The 16,303-nt window shown below is 39.5% G+C and overlaps 1 protein-coding gene across 1 annotated transcript in view; it reads right to left on the bottom strand.

Moving 5' to 3' along the window:
• The window catches only part of ANTXR1 (ANTXR cell adhesion molecule 1), a 214,576-nt gene that overhangs the window by 126,682 nt on the left and 71,591 nt on the right, over positions 1-16,303 (bottom strand). Inside the window, exon 10 of the mRNA XM_029937510.1 lies at positions 7,231-7,329. Within this exon, the coding sequence (XP_029793370.1) occupies positions 7,231-7,329 (99 nt within the window). The remainder of the gene's footprint in view (positions 1-7,230; positions 7,330-16,303) is intronic.

Below are 16,303 nucleotides of genomic sequence, written 5' to 3'. Positions count from 1 at the left end.
TTTTTAGCATTCTGATCTCTCTGCAAATGGATTTCCAATTGAAAGTGGATCTTTTCTTGGCACAATATGTTGAATCCTGGAGTAGGAAAAAGTGCAGCCAGAATAAATAAAGTTTGTGTGAAGATTTCCAAGATATTTTCTTGGCCAGCAGTGAGTTCAGCCTAGTGATTGGAGAACTAACCGAATGCTAAACTTACGATGTGTGCTAGGCCTAAATAATTAAGAAGATTTTTTAAATTAAATTTTAAACAACTGTTGTGAATTTTTTTCTTGTTACATAAGAGACACATTGTAGAAAACTTAGAAAACAGAAAAAAGTTAACAGTGTTCACATTCAGAGGTAATTACTGTTAATATTTTGATGTGTTTTCAAGTCTCTTTGTATTAATGTATGTGCATAAAACAGAAATAACATGAAGGTACTGTTTTCTAACTTTTGTAACCATATTATTAACATCTTCCCAGGTCAGTCTTCCTTTCAGTTCTTTCTCCCTCCCTTCCTTCCCTTCTTCCCGTTTTTCTTCCCTCCCTTCTCCTCTTCCTCTTTCTTCTCCTTCTCCGCTGCCCCCGCTTTCTTCTTCTTCTCTTTCTTTCTCTTTTTCATTTTGCTATCATACGTCATATCAGGATGAACATCTTTGTACCCAAGTCCTTGTAAACATTCCCAATCATTTCTTCTTGATGAAGCTGAAATGGAAATTCTGGGTCAAAACGTTTTAAAGGAGTTGCTTCATTTTAAGAATTGCCTTCTGAAAGATTTAATGGTGTCTCGCCAATGATGAATTAAAACACCTGTTCCTCTATATTTTTGCTAATACCAGGCATTGTATTTCTGTTCATCTTTGCCAGGTTGATAGATTATTTCAGTTTGTATGTCTTTTGGTTATGGCAAACGGTTTCCATGTGATTCCTAACCACTATTGTTCTTGTAAATTTCCTTTTCATATCTTTTACCCATAGATGTTCTCACTTTTTTTTTTTTTACTGAGTTTAAGAGAAGTCTCTATATTAAGTTTATTGACTCTTTGTTATATGCCTTTTCTGTTTTCCTTTAGATTTTGAGGGGAAGGGAACAGAATAATTTAAAAAATGTACTCAAACTATTAAAATTTCCCCTTATTCTATCTCCATCCAAGGCTTAAAAAGCCTCTCCCTACTAGAAAGTTATGTAAATATTTATTTTTGTTTCCTTCTAACTTTTATAGTTTCATATTCACATTTAAATTTTTCATCTGGAATTTGTTTAGATGTAAGGTGTGAGATAAAATCTAACTGACTTGTTTTTCCAAGTGGTTAGCCAGTTGTCTCAACACCATTTTGGGGGGAATAATCCATCCCTTTCCTGCTGATTGTAAAGGTCACTTTATTTTATACTAAATTCACATAAGTGTTTGGCTCTGTGTATGGACTTTGTTTTTCCTGCTCCAATGCTCAGTTTGCCTTTTGTGGCACCAGTTATACATCATTTCAATTACCGCAGCTCTTTTATACATCTTCAACTCAGCTAGCACAAGTTTCCACATTTTTCTTGGCCATTCTTGAATGTTTACTCTTCCATATAAACTTTAGAATTATTTTGTTAACTTAAAAAGTCCCACTGGAAGTTTCATTGGGATTATTTAAAACATTTTTTAAATGTTTTTATTTGTTTTTGAGAGAGAGAGAGAGAGACACAGCTTGAGCAGAGGAGGGTCAGAGAGAGAGGGAGGGACACAGAATTTGAAGCAGGCTCCAGGCTCTGAGCTAGCTGTCAGCACAGAGCCTGATGCGGGGCTCGAACCCACGAACCGCGAGATCATGACCTGAGCTGAAGCTGGACTCTCAACTGACTGAGCCACCCAGGCGCCCCTCATTGGGATTATTTTTAAAGTAAATATTAATTTGAAGACAGTCGATGTCTTCACAATACTCAGTTGCTGCCCTATTTAATAACAGTGATAATCATCATTATTAATTAATACCAGCAGCCAACATTGATTGACTGATTTCGGTGTGCAAGGCCCTGTTCTAAGAGCCACTTCCCACATTTAAACCTCAAAACAACCCATGAGGTGCTGTTATTGCTCTCCTCATTTTACAGAGAGAGAGAGAGAGAGAGAGAGAGAGAGAATGAGGCATGGAGAGGTTAAATAACTTGCCATGGTCACATTGGATTAGGCCAGGATTCTTTTCCTGAGTGGTTGGGTTCCAGTGCCTGTGCAGGAGTCTAGACTGTTTCTCCATTTATTTACACTTCCTTCATATCCCTCACCAACTTTTGTGACTTTCTTCCTCTATATCTTCACAAGTTTGATTATATTAGTTCTTACGAGATTTTTTTTATGTTGTGGCTCTATTTCTCCTGGGATGCATTCTAACTGATTATTACTGAACTCTGGAAACGCTATTGAATACTAAAAGGAGGTATTTATTTGGAAATCATCCAGTTATTAAACTAGTTTAGTAGTTTATTGGTTTTCCTTAGTTTTTCAGAAGAATACAACCATCATTTTAAAGTCAGGATTTTTGGCCCTCTTTCCTGTACCAACACCTGTCACTCGTCCTCTTGTGTTGTTGTGATCCCTATGGCATTGCCCAGTACAGTAGTTACTAGCCACATGTGGCTACTGACATTCAAGTTTAAATTTCATTTAAGTTAAATGAAATTAAAATTTGAGTTCCTCCATCACACTAGCCACATTTCAAGTCCCCAATGGCTACATGTGGCTTGTGGTTATTTAGAACCACACATCTTAGAACATTCACATCATCACCATAAGTTCCACTGGACAGCTCCTGGAACTTTCAGATCCATATTAAATAATAATGGTGAAACGGGTTGTCCTGCTTTTCCCCCCCCCAACTATAAATACCTCCACATGGTGATTTACTATTAAATGATGTTGAGTTTTGAATTCAAGTATCTAGATATATATTTTTTTATTATACTGAAGAAGTGTGACCCTATTCCTAGTTTTCTAAGCCATATATTTTAAAAATTTGGAATGGAATTTTAATACCTTCTTGGCATGAAAACGTTTCCCTCTGTGAAAGACAAAGTCCCAGGCATTCTTCAAAATTGTCTTACTATTGTTGGTTCTTTTTAGATTCTTCAGAGGATTCTGGTTGTCAGCATTTTATTAGATGTTTGTCATAAATGAGCTTGATCTCAAATATATTTACCTCTAGTGTCTTTGTCCAGTTCTTTAAAAAAGGAAGATTATATAACTATTACAAAATGAATTAAGATGCTTTATCTCTGTTTTTTTGTATGTTTTAGATATGGGCAATCTGTCCCTTAGAGTCTTGCAGAATGTGGATGAAACAAATCTGGTTCTGGTGCTTTGGGTGGATTTTCTTGTGTCTCTCTTCCAGTTCATGCATTTCATCTTCACCTGTGTCTAATCACACTGTTAAATCCATGCATTAAGTTGTATTTCAGTGAATACATTTTTTCAGCTCTAGAATTTACACTAGGTTCTTCTGCAGATCTGCCTTTGTTGAATATTCTTTCCCTTTGGTCTAAGTGATCTCTAAGTGAAATATGTAAATATTTCAAATGTGTTTATCTACATTCTCTTTCAAATTGTTCTCCAGTCCCTATTTCTTGCTCATTCTCCTATTTCTTCCATCCATTGTCATATGTTTGCTGTGTGGTGCTGTGAACCCTACTTCAGAGGGAGATGCTGGCTGCAGGAGTGTTGGGGTTGGGCTAGTTGTGCCCACTGCCAGGACCACAGGGATCAGATTGATCATGGACACATTTTGGGGTTTGTGTACTGACTTGGTGCTTCTGTATCATGTGGGTAGTATAATATCTTACCTTTATTTCCCTGCTTCTTTGAGTCACTGAGAAAGTTTTCCAGTCCTAGTTAACATGCAGTACAGGCCCTGAGAGCTGGATTTCTGGGGGGGAAGGGGTCTGCTCTTGCCTGCTACATTGCACAGGCTGCTGTTCTATGTCTGCATCAGCCTTGGGATCACGGCCTGCAGACTCCCAGGACTGGACCCTCCATGGCTTTGCTTCTTGCTTAGACTTTGCATTCCCTTCTTTTTGTTTCCTATGCCTGAGGGTTTCCTTCTTTTGAGTAGGCCACATATTATAATTTTAAAAATCATATTTCATCCAGAATTTCTGGATCTATTACATTGAATGCAAATCCAGAAATTGTTTTAGATTTCTAAGTGGTTGATATGCTGATTTTATTTTTAAGCAAAGGCAAGGAAAATGGGAAAGAAGTAGGCTTTTTATTTTCTGGTTATGTTTATCATCAAAGAATATATTTAAATAACTTCTACTTTTTGGCATTAATATGTTGGCATATTATTTGTGCCAGTATCATAAATGTTTAAGGATATTCATAGCCATTTAAAAACATATCTATATATCTGCTCTCTACCTTTAATTTTTTATTATTCATTCAAAGACTTGGAAAGTCATATTACCATTTCCCACTATAAACATAATTTTTCAGTTTGTTCTTTTAACAGTTTGGCTTCATATAATCTGCTATTGTATTATTCATGAAAGACTCCAGGGCCTGAATCATGTTTGATTTGGCTGGAGCCACAACAGCCCTAGCTTCGTTACTGAGCCATCAATAAATATTTCCTGATCAGTAATGGCATTATATTCTTTTTCTGTTACAAAAGGTAATGCAGCATTAGGAAACAATCTTGAAAGAGGAAATGCATACTGTAAAAATGAAAATGGATAACATTTTAAAACTTGGGATATAGAGATAGGAAAGAAGAATGGGAAGAGGGAAGGAATCGAAATTTGTTTTATTTCACAGACATGACTCAACAGAGACTGTTACATTCATAAGGTTGAGAGAAAAATGTAGATTGACTACATTTTGATTTTAAATTTATTTTTATATTTATTTATCTTTTCTGTCCACTGTAGTTTCTTGTTCATATTCTTTACTGAATGGCAATGTGCAGGTGAATTAATAAATGAAGGACAAGTGTTTTTTTCAAATTCCAACATTTCCCTGTTGGAATGTTTTTTTAAATTTTTTATGTTTATTTATTTTTGAGAGAGAGAGAGAGAGAGAGAGAGAGAGAGAGAGAGAGAGAGAGAGAGAGAGAGAGAGAGCATGAGTGGGAGAAGGGCAGAGAGGGAGGGAGTCACAGAATCTGAAAAGACTCCAGGCTCTGAGCTGTCAGCACAGAGCCTGATGCGGGGCTCTAACTCACGAACCACAAGATCCTGACCTGAGCCTAAGTCGGACCCTCAACTGACTGAACCACTCAGGCACCCCCTACCCCTTGGAATGTTTCTAATAACCATATGTTTAAGTTTAGGAGTGTTGCTTGTAGGATGGAATATGGTTGAATCCCTGTTGTCCTCAGCTCCAAACTGTCAGCCCTGTGCGGCAGGCACAACTAGGCTTGTGGCCTCACCCAAATCCCTACCCTCATGGCCTTTATTTGTTCTGAATATGAATGAGGTGGAGAGCCAGTGCAGGTGTTTAAAAGTATATATTAGGAAAAGAAGGGAAGAGGGAAAGAAATGAGTTGGGTTTCCCAAGAAACAAAATTTCCTGGAGAAGCTGGAAAAGAGGCCTTCAGAATGTCACTCTACAAACCCAAAGTAGATCTGCATTTCATGTTATGCTAACACAGCATCTCTGTGTAGCTTTTCAGGCAATGGCAACACTACACCCCATTTCCATTCATCGTTAGAGAAGGGTTGGGCCTGAAGGCTCACTTGTGGGTGAAACCTACTTTGAAGGCTTGATGTCTTTGAGGTTAACCCTCAGGAGTTTCTGATCTTAGTTAGATTTGAGATTCTGGCTAAGAAGAGAGGGAAGGTGTACTTGAACAATATCACAATCAAAAGGGGAGAAAAAGGAAGAACTCAGTAGAGGGCACATGTCCAACTTTCACACTATGACCACTCAGGGACTTTTCAAAATGTTTTCAAATAGCATTGTACTTTTCAGATATGTGGGAGCATTTCAAGGCAAGTATCAAGAAAACTAACTGAATGTTTCAAATGTTTGGAATTATTCCAAGGCCAGGAATTCCAGATGTTTGTAAGGAAGCCATTGCCTATCTCTGCTTAAATATTTAAGTGGGTTTTAAGATGTTAAGGATGTAAAAAGACATATCCTTCAAGTCTTCCTTTTATTTTTTTTATTATTATTTTTTTATTTTAGAGAGACAGCATGACCAGGGGAGAAGGGCAGAGGGAGAGGGAGGGAGAGACGGGGAAAGAGAATCTCAAGCAGACCCCAGGCAGAGCCTGACGTGGGGCTCGATCCCACCATCCTGGGATCATGACCTGAGCCAAAATCAAGAGGTGGACACTCAACGACTGAGCCACCCAGGCACCCCAATTCTTCCTTTTTAAAAGCAGAACAGCCACTATGGCATAAGGCTCTCAGGAGGCTGACGCTAGAGTCACTGCTGAGTCAACACACATGTGTCTGCCCATGTTCCTGGATCTTTCTACCTCTTAGTGCTACTGTGGCAAAAAGTTGTGAAGCATTTAAAAAGGTATAGCATTATCCAAAATGCAGTGTATTGTTACTGTTTATCACCGCAGATACTGAATCAATAATCATTTGTGTGATGGATGCCAGATGTGAATAATAACCAGGGCTCCTGGCCATCTGTCCCCTCCACAACCAGACTTCCCCACCTCTCCTGGACAGCGACATGAATCACACATGTCTTTAAATTAAGAACTTGCCTGCTACAAATGTCCTGTAACGGTGCCAGTGTTATGATAATTCATTTTTTGCATGAAATACACTTAGTTTTGCTTCCATCTTTCTGTATTTCATGTCAGGTACTCACCACGATGAGAGTTTCTTGGCTACTCCAGGCCAAGAATCATCCAGATTGAAAAGACTTCCAGAATCTACACATGCAAGCCTAAAAGTTTGGCTTTTTCATTTATTCAGAATCAATAAATTTAGACCATTTATTTTTCACTCTTGACAGCACCCAGCACTTTGTTAAGGAACATCAAGCTTCCCAAGCTCTATGCAACCAGCGCCAGCACGGCCACCAGAGAGGGAGTAACTTGGCGCAGGCATCAGGGGACAGAGAAACAAGTGCCCTGCTGCCTGTCCCGAAGGGACACCTTAGGGCTAGCTATGGCTTTGCGGGATGCTGCTCTGGCAGAGAAGGCCCTCTCTGTGCGGTCCCCTGTGGGTGGCCGTGCTGGCAGATGGAGAGCTGGGAATCCCTTCCCCGAAGCAGGCTGAAGAAACCCACAAGTCTGCAAGAACTTACTGAGTGTGACCGACTCGTTGATCTTGAAGCTGCAGAGAACCCTGTCCACGTTTCGGGCGTGCCGGAAGCCATTTCCTCTTACGACCACTTGAAATGATTCTGAAGAGGGGAAGGACAAGTCATGTCATCTGACTGCAAACCCTTAACCTTAAGTTTGCCATCTGCCCTGAGGCAGGGCATTTGTTAACTGTTTCACAAGTCTTAAAATATTAGGAAATTAGTTCAGGTTGGAAACCAAAACCAACCACGAGTTTGCCTTTTACCACTTACCACGTCTGTCTCACCAGGTGCACACGAGGAAGGTATAGAATTTCTTACTTTAAATTCCCACCTTCTTGCCTTAGCCCTCTTCCTCCAACCTGGAATGCCCTCCTCTGGGCTTCTCTGTCTATTCAAATCTTACCCATCTCTCAAATCCTGACAGCTTTAAAAACTGTGATTTTTGCAGCCCGGGGCGGGGTTGGGGGGCCACAGAGGCGGGCGGGGGGGGGTGCTTTCCACTTCTCCTCCAATCAACTCTCAGCATCTCTTGTGTCTGTTTTACATACTGGATTCCCCTGAAAGGCTTTCTTTAGAGCCTAAGGTGCCTCAAATTTTTTTTGAAAATCACTGCCTTATGGCATTCACGGTCTGTCCTGAACGGTGTGGCAAGTGACAAGTAACTGTCAGGGGGTAATGTCTTTTCTTCCACAACTAGCAAAATGTTGCATTAGGTAACGAATTATTTGATGCTGCTTCAGGTCCTCCTGTCTCTGCTGGGCACACCTAGGATTATGTGGTAATAGTTGTACTTAGCAACAAATCAAAATTTTGCTTATCCAGTGGTCATTGTCCAGCCTTATCTGCTTGAACTGACTTTGGCCCTTCAATGTAGCACCTGCTCTTTCTCTGTATAGAAAGAACGTATCTTGCAGGTCTCTGGCCCTGCACCTTAATTTCACATTGGCATAATGCACATAGAATGCATATAGGTTGAGAAAATCCTTATGAAGTAAAAATCATGATCCTTTATGATAGTCTTACAAAAAGAAAAACACAGCTAATTTATTAACTAAATGTTTAGAAATATTTGCTTAAATTTGATAATAACTAATAGTCAATGCTCTTTTCCTTCTTCCTTCTTTTCTTCCTCCCTCCCTCCCTTCCTTCCTTCCTTCCTTTCGTTCTTTCTCCTTCCTTCCTACCTTCCTTTTCTGTCACTCTTTTGTATATAAAAATTGGGGCCTAGGGGCTGCCTGGGTGGCTCAGTCGGTTAAGCATCCAACTCTTGGTTTTGGCTAAGGTCATGATCTCACAGGTTTGTGTGTTCCCAAGCACAGAGTCCGCTTGGGATTCTCTCTCTGCCCCTCCCCTGCTCATTTTCTGTCTATCTCTCAAAATAAATAAACTTTAAAACTGTGTGGTATATAAAAAATAAACCAAAAGTCAGAGGAAAATGCGATATTTGTGAAAGTGGATCTTGAACAGTAAATTGCTATACAAATGGACATTTTTGTTGGAGGAAGAATGAGATTAAAGAACTAGCATAGGAAACTCTTCCAAACTTTAATAAATGTCATGAGTGCGAGTCATCTTTATTCCCAGAGAGCTAATTTAGAGATCACGTTTGCCAAGATAACAATACTGGACGCTAATTGCACCCTCACTGTGTGCCAAGTCCTGTGTATATGTCCAGTATCATTTCAGTCTCACAACAGTCCAGGGAGCCACAAATGAGAAAGCTGATCTTAGTGAGGTGAAGTAATCCGACCCACATCCCAGGCTAGCAGCTGTCAGACCTGAGCCAGAATCCAGGTGAGTCAGGCATAAATGCCTCCCCCCAGGGCACAGCCATTATGCTGAAATGGATCTTCATTGTTTTGTGACCTATGACTGGTTTCGAGACTGCAGTTGTGATTTTTAAAAAGTTTATTCTATTTTCATGTTAGACAAGTTTGCTGTTTTTAAAACCCAAGCAAGAGAACCCAGAGGCACTGCATGGCCACAAAGAGTACAAGTTAGAACAAAATGCTTTGTAGAAGTAAAAAGGACCTTAACGATATGAAAAGTGAGATTTTGACATTTTAAATGACTTGCCCAAGGTCATGTGATTTGTAAGCAGCAAAACTGGAACTCTATCCAAGTGTTCACTGCCTCACTATTAAACTGGTAATTAAGGTCACGGGCAAATGGTTTTTCAGGACCACAAGTCCTACGAATATTGAGGATTTACATATGCATCTTGATGCAATTGCTAAGTTTCGAAGGATGGATCTGATTTTCTCTAGATGTCTGCCGGGCATGCGACTGATGACGCAGCTACTTCAACAATCATTCTATTAAGTGTCAGGCATTGTGGAGGAATCTTATGGTATCTTCTTTACTCATTTAAGCCTATAGAAGGCTATTTCTGTTCTTTATTTTGAACGTCAGATATCCAGGAATCCTCCGTTGGACACTTTTGCTGATGCAAAATGTTTTCAGCCTCACTGCTGTGCTACTTCTCTTGTTTCCTCAAACATCAGTGGAGGGAGACAAGACTCGGGAAATGCAGGCCATATGCCAAGTTCTCTTCTCTAACACCATGTTCTAGCATTACCAGTTCAGCTGCTGAGTCTTCTATAAAAAAAAAAGGCTGCCCACATGTCTGCTTGGCCTGACCTCAGGGTGTTTAGAAAGAAAGACAGCCGCAAGCCATGACGTGGCGATGGTGGAAAGCGGACAGTTTAACCCCCTCGGTCCGGGGAGAAGATGGAGGAAATGATGCTCTGGGAACCTCACCAGAGCAGAGGCGCGCTCCCACCCTGCCGGGTACAGTTTCTGTGTTCGTGCGCACATTTGGTTTCCAGAAGAGCCCGAACATCTGCCCCTGCAGCCGACTGGAACGTCAGCTCTTCACACATGCAAGTTATGTAACAAAATTCTGTCTCGCGAATCTGCCAGTAAGTGAGAAGCAGGACAGATGATTTAAGTTCATTTACCCAGAAAGCCCCGAACCCACCTTTCACAATATGTACAGCCAAGTATTTTTAGGCAATTTGCCTGTTGGGTAACTGCTCCTATAAGAAGTACCTAGGAATTGTAGGGCTTTCGGGAGGAATTTCTACTTGGGAATGATCTTCATTCTTTAAAGATATATATTCTGTAAGATACATGTTTATTACAATTCTTTCTTCACTTTCTTCTCAATTATAATTTAAACTTCCTGATAATAGAGGCCATCATTTCTGTTTCTTTAAAATTTTTTGATGGTCCCTAATCCAGGGCTGAACCAGTCTCAGTATTGAAAGAAAAAAATAAATGACACATCTTGGTACAGGAAGGGAATAAAAAGGAAGGAAAAGATGGTCATTTATGCATATTCGGTCAGGTCTAATCCTGTTTGTTTTCTGAGGCTTCATAAGGTCAACGAATGAAGGGAGGCTCACCACCATTAGTCATTAGGGAAATGCAGATCAAAGTCACAATGAGAGATCACTCCATACTCACTAAAATGGCTGTAATAAGAAGGATGGACAAAAACAAGTGTTGGCGAGTGAATTAGAACCCTTCTACCTTGCTGCTGGGAATGCAAAATGGGGCACCTGCTCTGTGAAACAGTGTGGCAGCTCCTCAAAAGGTAAACATGGTTATCTTATGACCTAGAAAACTCACTCCCAGGTATGTACTCAAGAGAACTGAAAGTGTACCTCTACACAAAAACTTGTACCTGTATGTTGATAATGGCATTATTCATAATAGCAAAAAAGCAGAAACAATTCAAATGTCCATCGACTGATGGAGATGGTATTCACACAATGGAATATTATTCACCCATAAAAGGAATGGAGTTCTGACACATGCCGTGACATGGATGAATCTTGAAACACTATGCCAAATGAAAGAAGCCAGACATGGAAGGCCACAGAACGTATGATTCCATTCCATTTCATTTCCATATGAAAAGTTTAGCAAATCCATAGAGACAGAAACTCAACTGGCAGATGCCAGGGCTGGAGGGAAGGGGAAATGGGGAGTGACTGCTTAATGGGTATAGGGTTTCTTTTTGGGGTGATGAAAATATTCAGGAATTAGATGGTGGTTATGGTTGTACAACTTTGTGTATATAATAAAAACCACCGGATTTCACGTTTTGAAAGGGTGAATTTTATAGCATGTGAATTATAGCTCAATTAAAAAAAGAAAAAATAAAGTCCATGAAGAGTTGGATATACTTATTCTGTCCCCTCCTTTTGTTTCTTTACTTCTCTCTTTTTCTTTTTTTTTTGAAATGTGGAACACATAGTTTTGCGATGACCCCAATAAAGATCACTTATTATTCACTGTATCTGCAAATGAGACATCTTTATATTTTCCATTTGTTCTGGTTGCCCAAGACTTTTGTGCAAAATTATTGTTACTGATATTTCACCCTGTGAGTTAGTTTGAATTTGCTTTCCTATTAGATGCTTAATGTGACATGACACAAATAAATATAATAAAGACTAGTGTGTATAAAGTACCTTCTGATGCCTAAATTATTCTAGAACTTTTTGATTGTATACCTACTTAATTATAATAGCTTCAGTGAGGCACAATTGGCATACAATAACTTGCATATAAACCATATTACTTGACAAATTTGGATATATGTATAGAATCATGGGATGATACCACAATCAAGACAGTGAACACGTCCATCACTCTCAAAAACTTCCACGTGCTTCTTTGTAATCTCTCTCCTGTCCCTCCCCACAATCATGCAACCACTGATCTCCTCTCTGTTGTTGTAGATTAGCTTGCAGTTTCTAGAATTTTGTGTAAATCGCATCATACGGAAAATAAATATTTTGTCTGGCTTCTCTTACCCAACATAATTATTTAAAAGTTTGCCCATAATTATTTTGAGATTTATGCAGAGTCTATTCCTGTTTATTGCTGAATATTATTCATTATATGAATAAACCACAGTTTGTTTATCCATCACCTGTTGATGAACATTTGAGTGATTCACCGTTTTTGGCTATTGAAATTGAAGCAATTATAAACATTTGTGACCAAGTCTCTGGACACAGACTTCTCTTTCTCTTGGATAAATACCTGGGGGTAGAATGGCCAGCTCCTATGATAGGTGTATGTTTCATTTTTAAAGAAACTGTCAGAACTATTTTCCAAAGTGATAGTGTCATTTTAACATTTCCGCTAATAGTGTATAAGAGTTCATCCTCCAAACAGAAACATATTTAAATGAAAAGGCAGGGCCAACCAGAGAATTAAACAAGCCATTCCCAAGAGGTGCCTAAGAGCCAGGCAAGAGCTCTGTGAAAAACAAAGAAATGCCAAACGCCAAACAAATGAAACGCCAAAGAAATGAAACCACGATTTGATGTTGCTTAAATGCAACTCTCTTAAGCATCCAAGGCCAAATGACAAACCTGAGGCCTGAAACTACCTTCTTTCTGTGCAAACCCATGCGGTTTTACTACCAACAGTGGAACACAGCACAGGAGGAGTGGTCCAGTTGCTTCTGTGAGGACAATGTGAGGTGCTAGATATGATCTTCCGCTTTTGGAGTACAACAACATCAAATGTAGAACAGTTGGCAGGTTGCACACTTGAATCCAATTAGTTCCTTCCTGGAGAACTTGTTTATATAGAACACTGTGAGCTATTCAACTGAGTGGGACCAGAGGAAAATGGTACTTAGGCAAAAGGGTGCCTTTCCTGAAGAGGAGCTAAATTGGACAAGGCCAATCTAACAAGGGGTCAACGCTCCTAATTACAGAGGCTAATCTGTAAAAATATTAATTAGGGACTTTTTAAAAGAGTCTATGTTGGAAGGAAGGCAGAATTATTTAAATGCAGGCAAGGTCAAAGGTGCTGGAGTAGGTGACTTCCTACATGTTTTGGAACAGGAACTGTAAATACAGTGACATATGCACCATGCTATACAGTGACCAGATGCTTGGCCTGGGGTTACAGTGTGGAATGGTGGGGAGTATGGCGAACTGGAAAGAATACATGCTTCTTTTAAAGGAAAGTTATTCAGTCTCCAATAATCTTTACCTTGCAATAAATACAAGCCTAGTGTTACTAAGTATGATTTTTCAAGACAAGGTAGAAATCTGAATTTTTAGGCAAAATCAGATTTTGAAATGTTGGCAAATTTAAGTTTTGATTTTTTAAAAAATATAGTGGATCAAAACCAACTTGTATGCAGAGCAGAGAGGACTTGTAGGCTGCCCTTTTTAATCTCTGGCAGTGGAGGAGTTCTGGGAAGTTTCTCTCTCCAAGTAGTTAAACCCATGACATTGAATAAATATTTATTTTGCGAGAGAGACAGAGAGAGCGAGTGGGGGAGGGGCAAAGAAAGAGTGGCAGACAGAAAATCCCAGGCAGGCCCTGTGCTGTCAAGCACAGAGCCCTATGCAGGGCTTGAACTCAGGAACATGAGATCATGACCTGAGCCGAAATCAAGAGTTGGACCCTTAATCAACTGAGCCACCCAGGCGCCCCTGAATGAAATTCTTTTTGATCAGAGCAGATTGATACTCTTCTCACTCCCTTTCTCAATTAAGACCTCATGTTAAAATACATAATAGTTCCAGGTATACTGGATTCTTTGCCATTAAAAAAAAAAATCAGCCATTAATGTTTTAGCTGAAATTGAATTAAGACTTCAGAAACTTAAAATTATAAAGGACATCCAAGGAGGATAGCATATGGTTACAGATGGCGACTGCTCATGTAATTCTAAGGGTGGAGAATTCAGACCATCCACTCCACTGCTGGAAAGCTTTAGTTGTAAATGTTCCATGTGTTAAGCCCAAATTTGCTTCTCTGATTTCCTCCCCAACTTCTCCATGGTGGTCTCCTGAAGCCACACATAGTAAGCATAATCATTTCTTTCCACATGGGAATTCAGTAAATTTCTGAAGATGCTCTTGCAAGTGTCTTAATCCTGTGTGCAAATCTCCATGGTCACTGCAGGCCTTCCTCAGTCCACCAGCATCTCATTATTGCTCTTTGAGCACATCTCCACTACTGAGCTTCAGGCGTGGTTTTGTTCTCTACCTGAACATAAGACTATCTTCCAGAGCGGACTGTGAATTTCATGGGTGATTGGGAGTAAGCTCTATGCATTTGTCTTTTCATGTTGCTTGGCACATAGTAGACACTAAGAGTCCATGGAAAGAAAGAGAGAAGGAAGCTAGGAAGAAAAGAAGAAGGGAGGGAAAGAAATAAAGGAACGAGAAAGAAAAGCAAGCAAGGAAAAGAAAGAGGAAGGAAGGAAAGAATCAGCAAATGAATTTTTAGTATTGTTTCCAGATCCACCACCACCTCTTCCACAGGCACGTTTTTGTCAATGCCATTTTTAAAATGTGGGACTTGGGACCATGGTCTGAACATAGAATCGTAAGACATGAAATTAGCTCTCTTACCCTGGAAACTTACCCAAAGATCTTGTCAGCTCCCGCCCTCCTCCCAGAGGTATTCTCGTTGGCTATGAAGATAGCTATCTGTCCTGGTTTTTTCTCTTTCCCTGCATGAACTGCTACTAAGTCAGGTTTCCCTACATTGGCATTGGAACCCAAGTTCCACACTTTGTATCTGTCCCATTAAATTTCACCGTGTTATTTGCAGCCTTACATATAAAGGTCTGTGTTGGATCTGTTTTGTTGTCCGCTCACTGCATTATCTTGCTGCCTCTCTCGGAGCTCAGTTTGCTGTCAGAACTATGGCTGTTGCCGAGTTGTCGGTGAGAGCCAGCTGAGATCACTGTCTTGGGGGAACGCGATTGTCAGCAAAGAGTGTCTTAAGCAGGACAGGCCTGGGTGGAGCTCCGCAGCAGGGGCTGCTCTGGGGACCAGGGAAAGGATGTAATTCACAGAGAGGGGAGGGGGCTCTAAAGATGTCTGATGAAAGTGAAGCTTACTTTTTTCACAGATTTTTCTAGGGCTCAGTCCCACAATTCCACTTTAGAAATATGAACAGTTACTTCTTGTTTCTTTTTGCCTCCCACACATATTGGGTTAATCATTTTGCAGGTACTCCCAGCTTTATGGATGTGCTCCCCAGTATTCTTTCCGTACAAAAACATAGGGTCATGTTTTTCTCATCTAAGTATGCTTTCCACACCATGATTCTCGCCATGACCTTCAATCTTCATTCAAATGATGCTGATGATAATAATGGCACGTTGCTCTGTACAACAGTTTATATTTTTCAAAGCACTTTCATGTATATCCCTGGGTCTTTGCAGTAGTCTAATGAAAACCACAGAGTGGGTACGCACAAGTCTATCTGACAGGTACTCATTGCCACGAACAATGAAATAGGTCCAGTGCTTTGGGAAAGGCCAACTTCCGCAGAGAATGATCGGCAATAGACCTTCAGGAAAATCCACGGAAGAACTTTTGGTGTAAGGATATCTTTCAGAGGTTTTCTCTTCTCCTTAGTAAAGTTATTTTCTATTTAGCATGTTTCAATCCTTATAGTTCTCATTCAAGAGAAGTGGGAGGTTGCCTTTTTCAAAAGGTAGAGCCAGCTTCCATTATTGTGTCTTATCTTTTTTTCTTTATAAACAATAAAGGAAACAGAATTGGGTAGTTTACTCTAATACAGGAAATTATTGTTTGTCTGTAAAATATGCAGTATTGCAGATATGCCAGAGATTTAAAAAATATCTAAAGAAATCTTCCTTGGATTGGATTGACCAGGGATTTGTTTATCTTATGGGTTCTATGAAAGAAATAGCTCTTGCAATGATTTATTAATTGAATTGGTTTCATCTGTTTAACTTTATTAATGCATTTAAATTTTTTCTTGTAGTTCCTTAGTTTGAAAAGATCTTTTACTTCATTCTTAATTACTATTTTTCTTTTCCATTTCATAAGAAACATTAAAATCTATGAATTTTCTAGATCAGATCTTGTGGACTCTGATATTTCTATTCCATCTTCATCAAGTTTATGTGGTATTGTCTCAAATCTCAATGATATGTAAAGGAGATACTGGTTTACTACTCTGTGATTCAAGAATTACTTTGGAAGATATTTTTCTGTTGCCCAAGTAGTTGAGTTTTTTGTTTTGTTTTGTTTTTTGGGGTTTTTTT

This window comes from Suricata suricatta, chromosome 4, assembly GCF_006229205.1.
Source record: "Suricata suricatta isolate VVHF042 chromosome 4, meerkat_22Aug2017_6uvM2_HiC, whole genome shotgun sequence".
Classification (NCBI taxonomy): domain Eukaryota; kingdom Metazoa; phylum Chordata; class Mammalia; order Carnivora; family Herpestidae; genus Suricata; species Suricata suricatta.
This window is presented reverse-complemented; position numbering and strand designations above follow the sequence as displayed.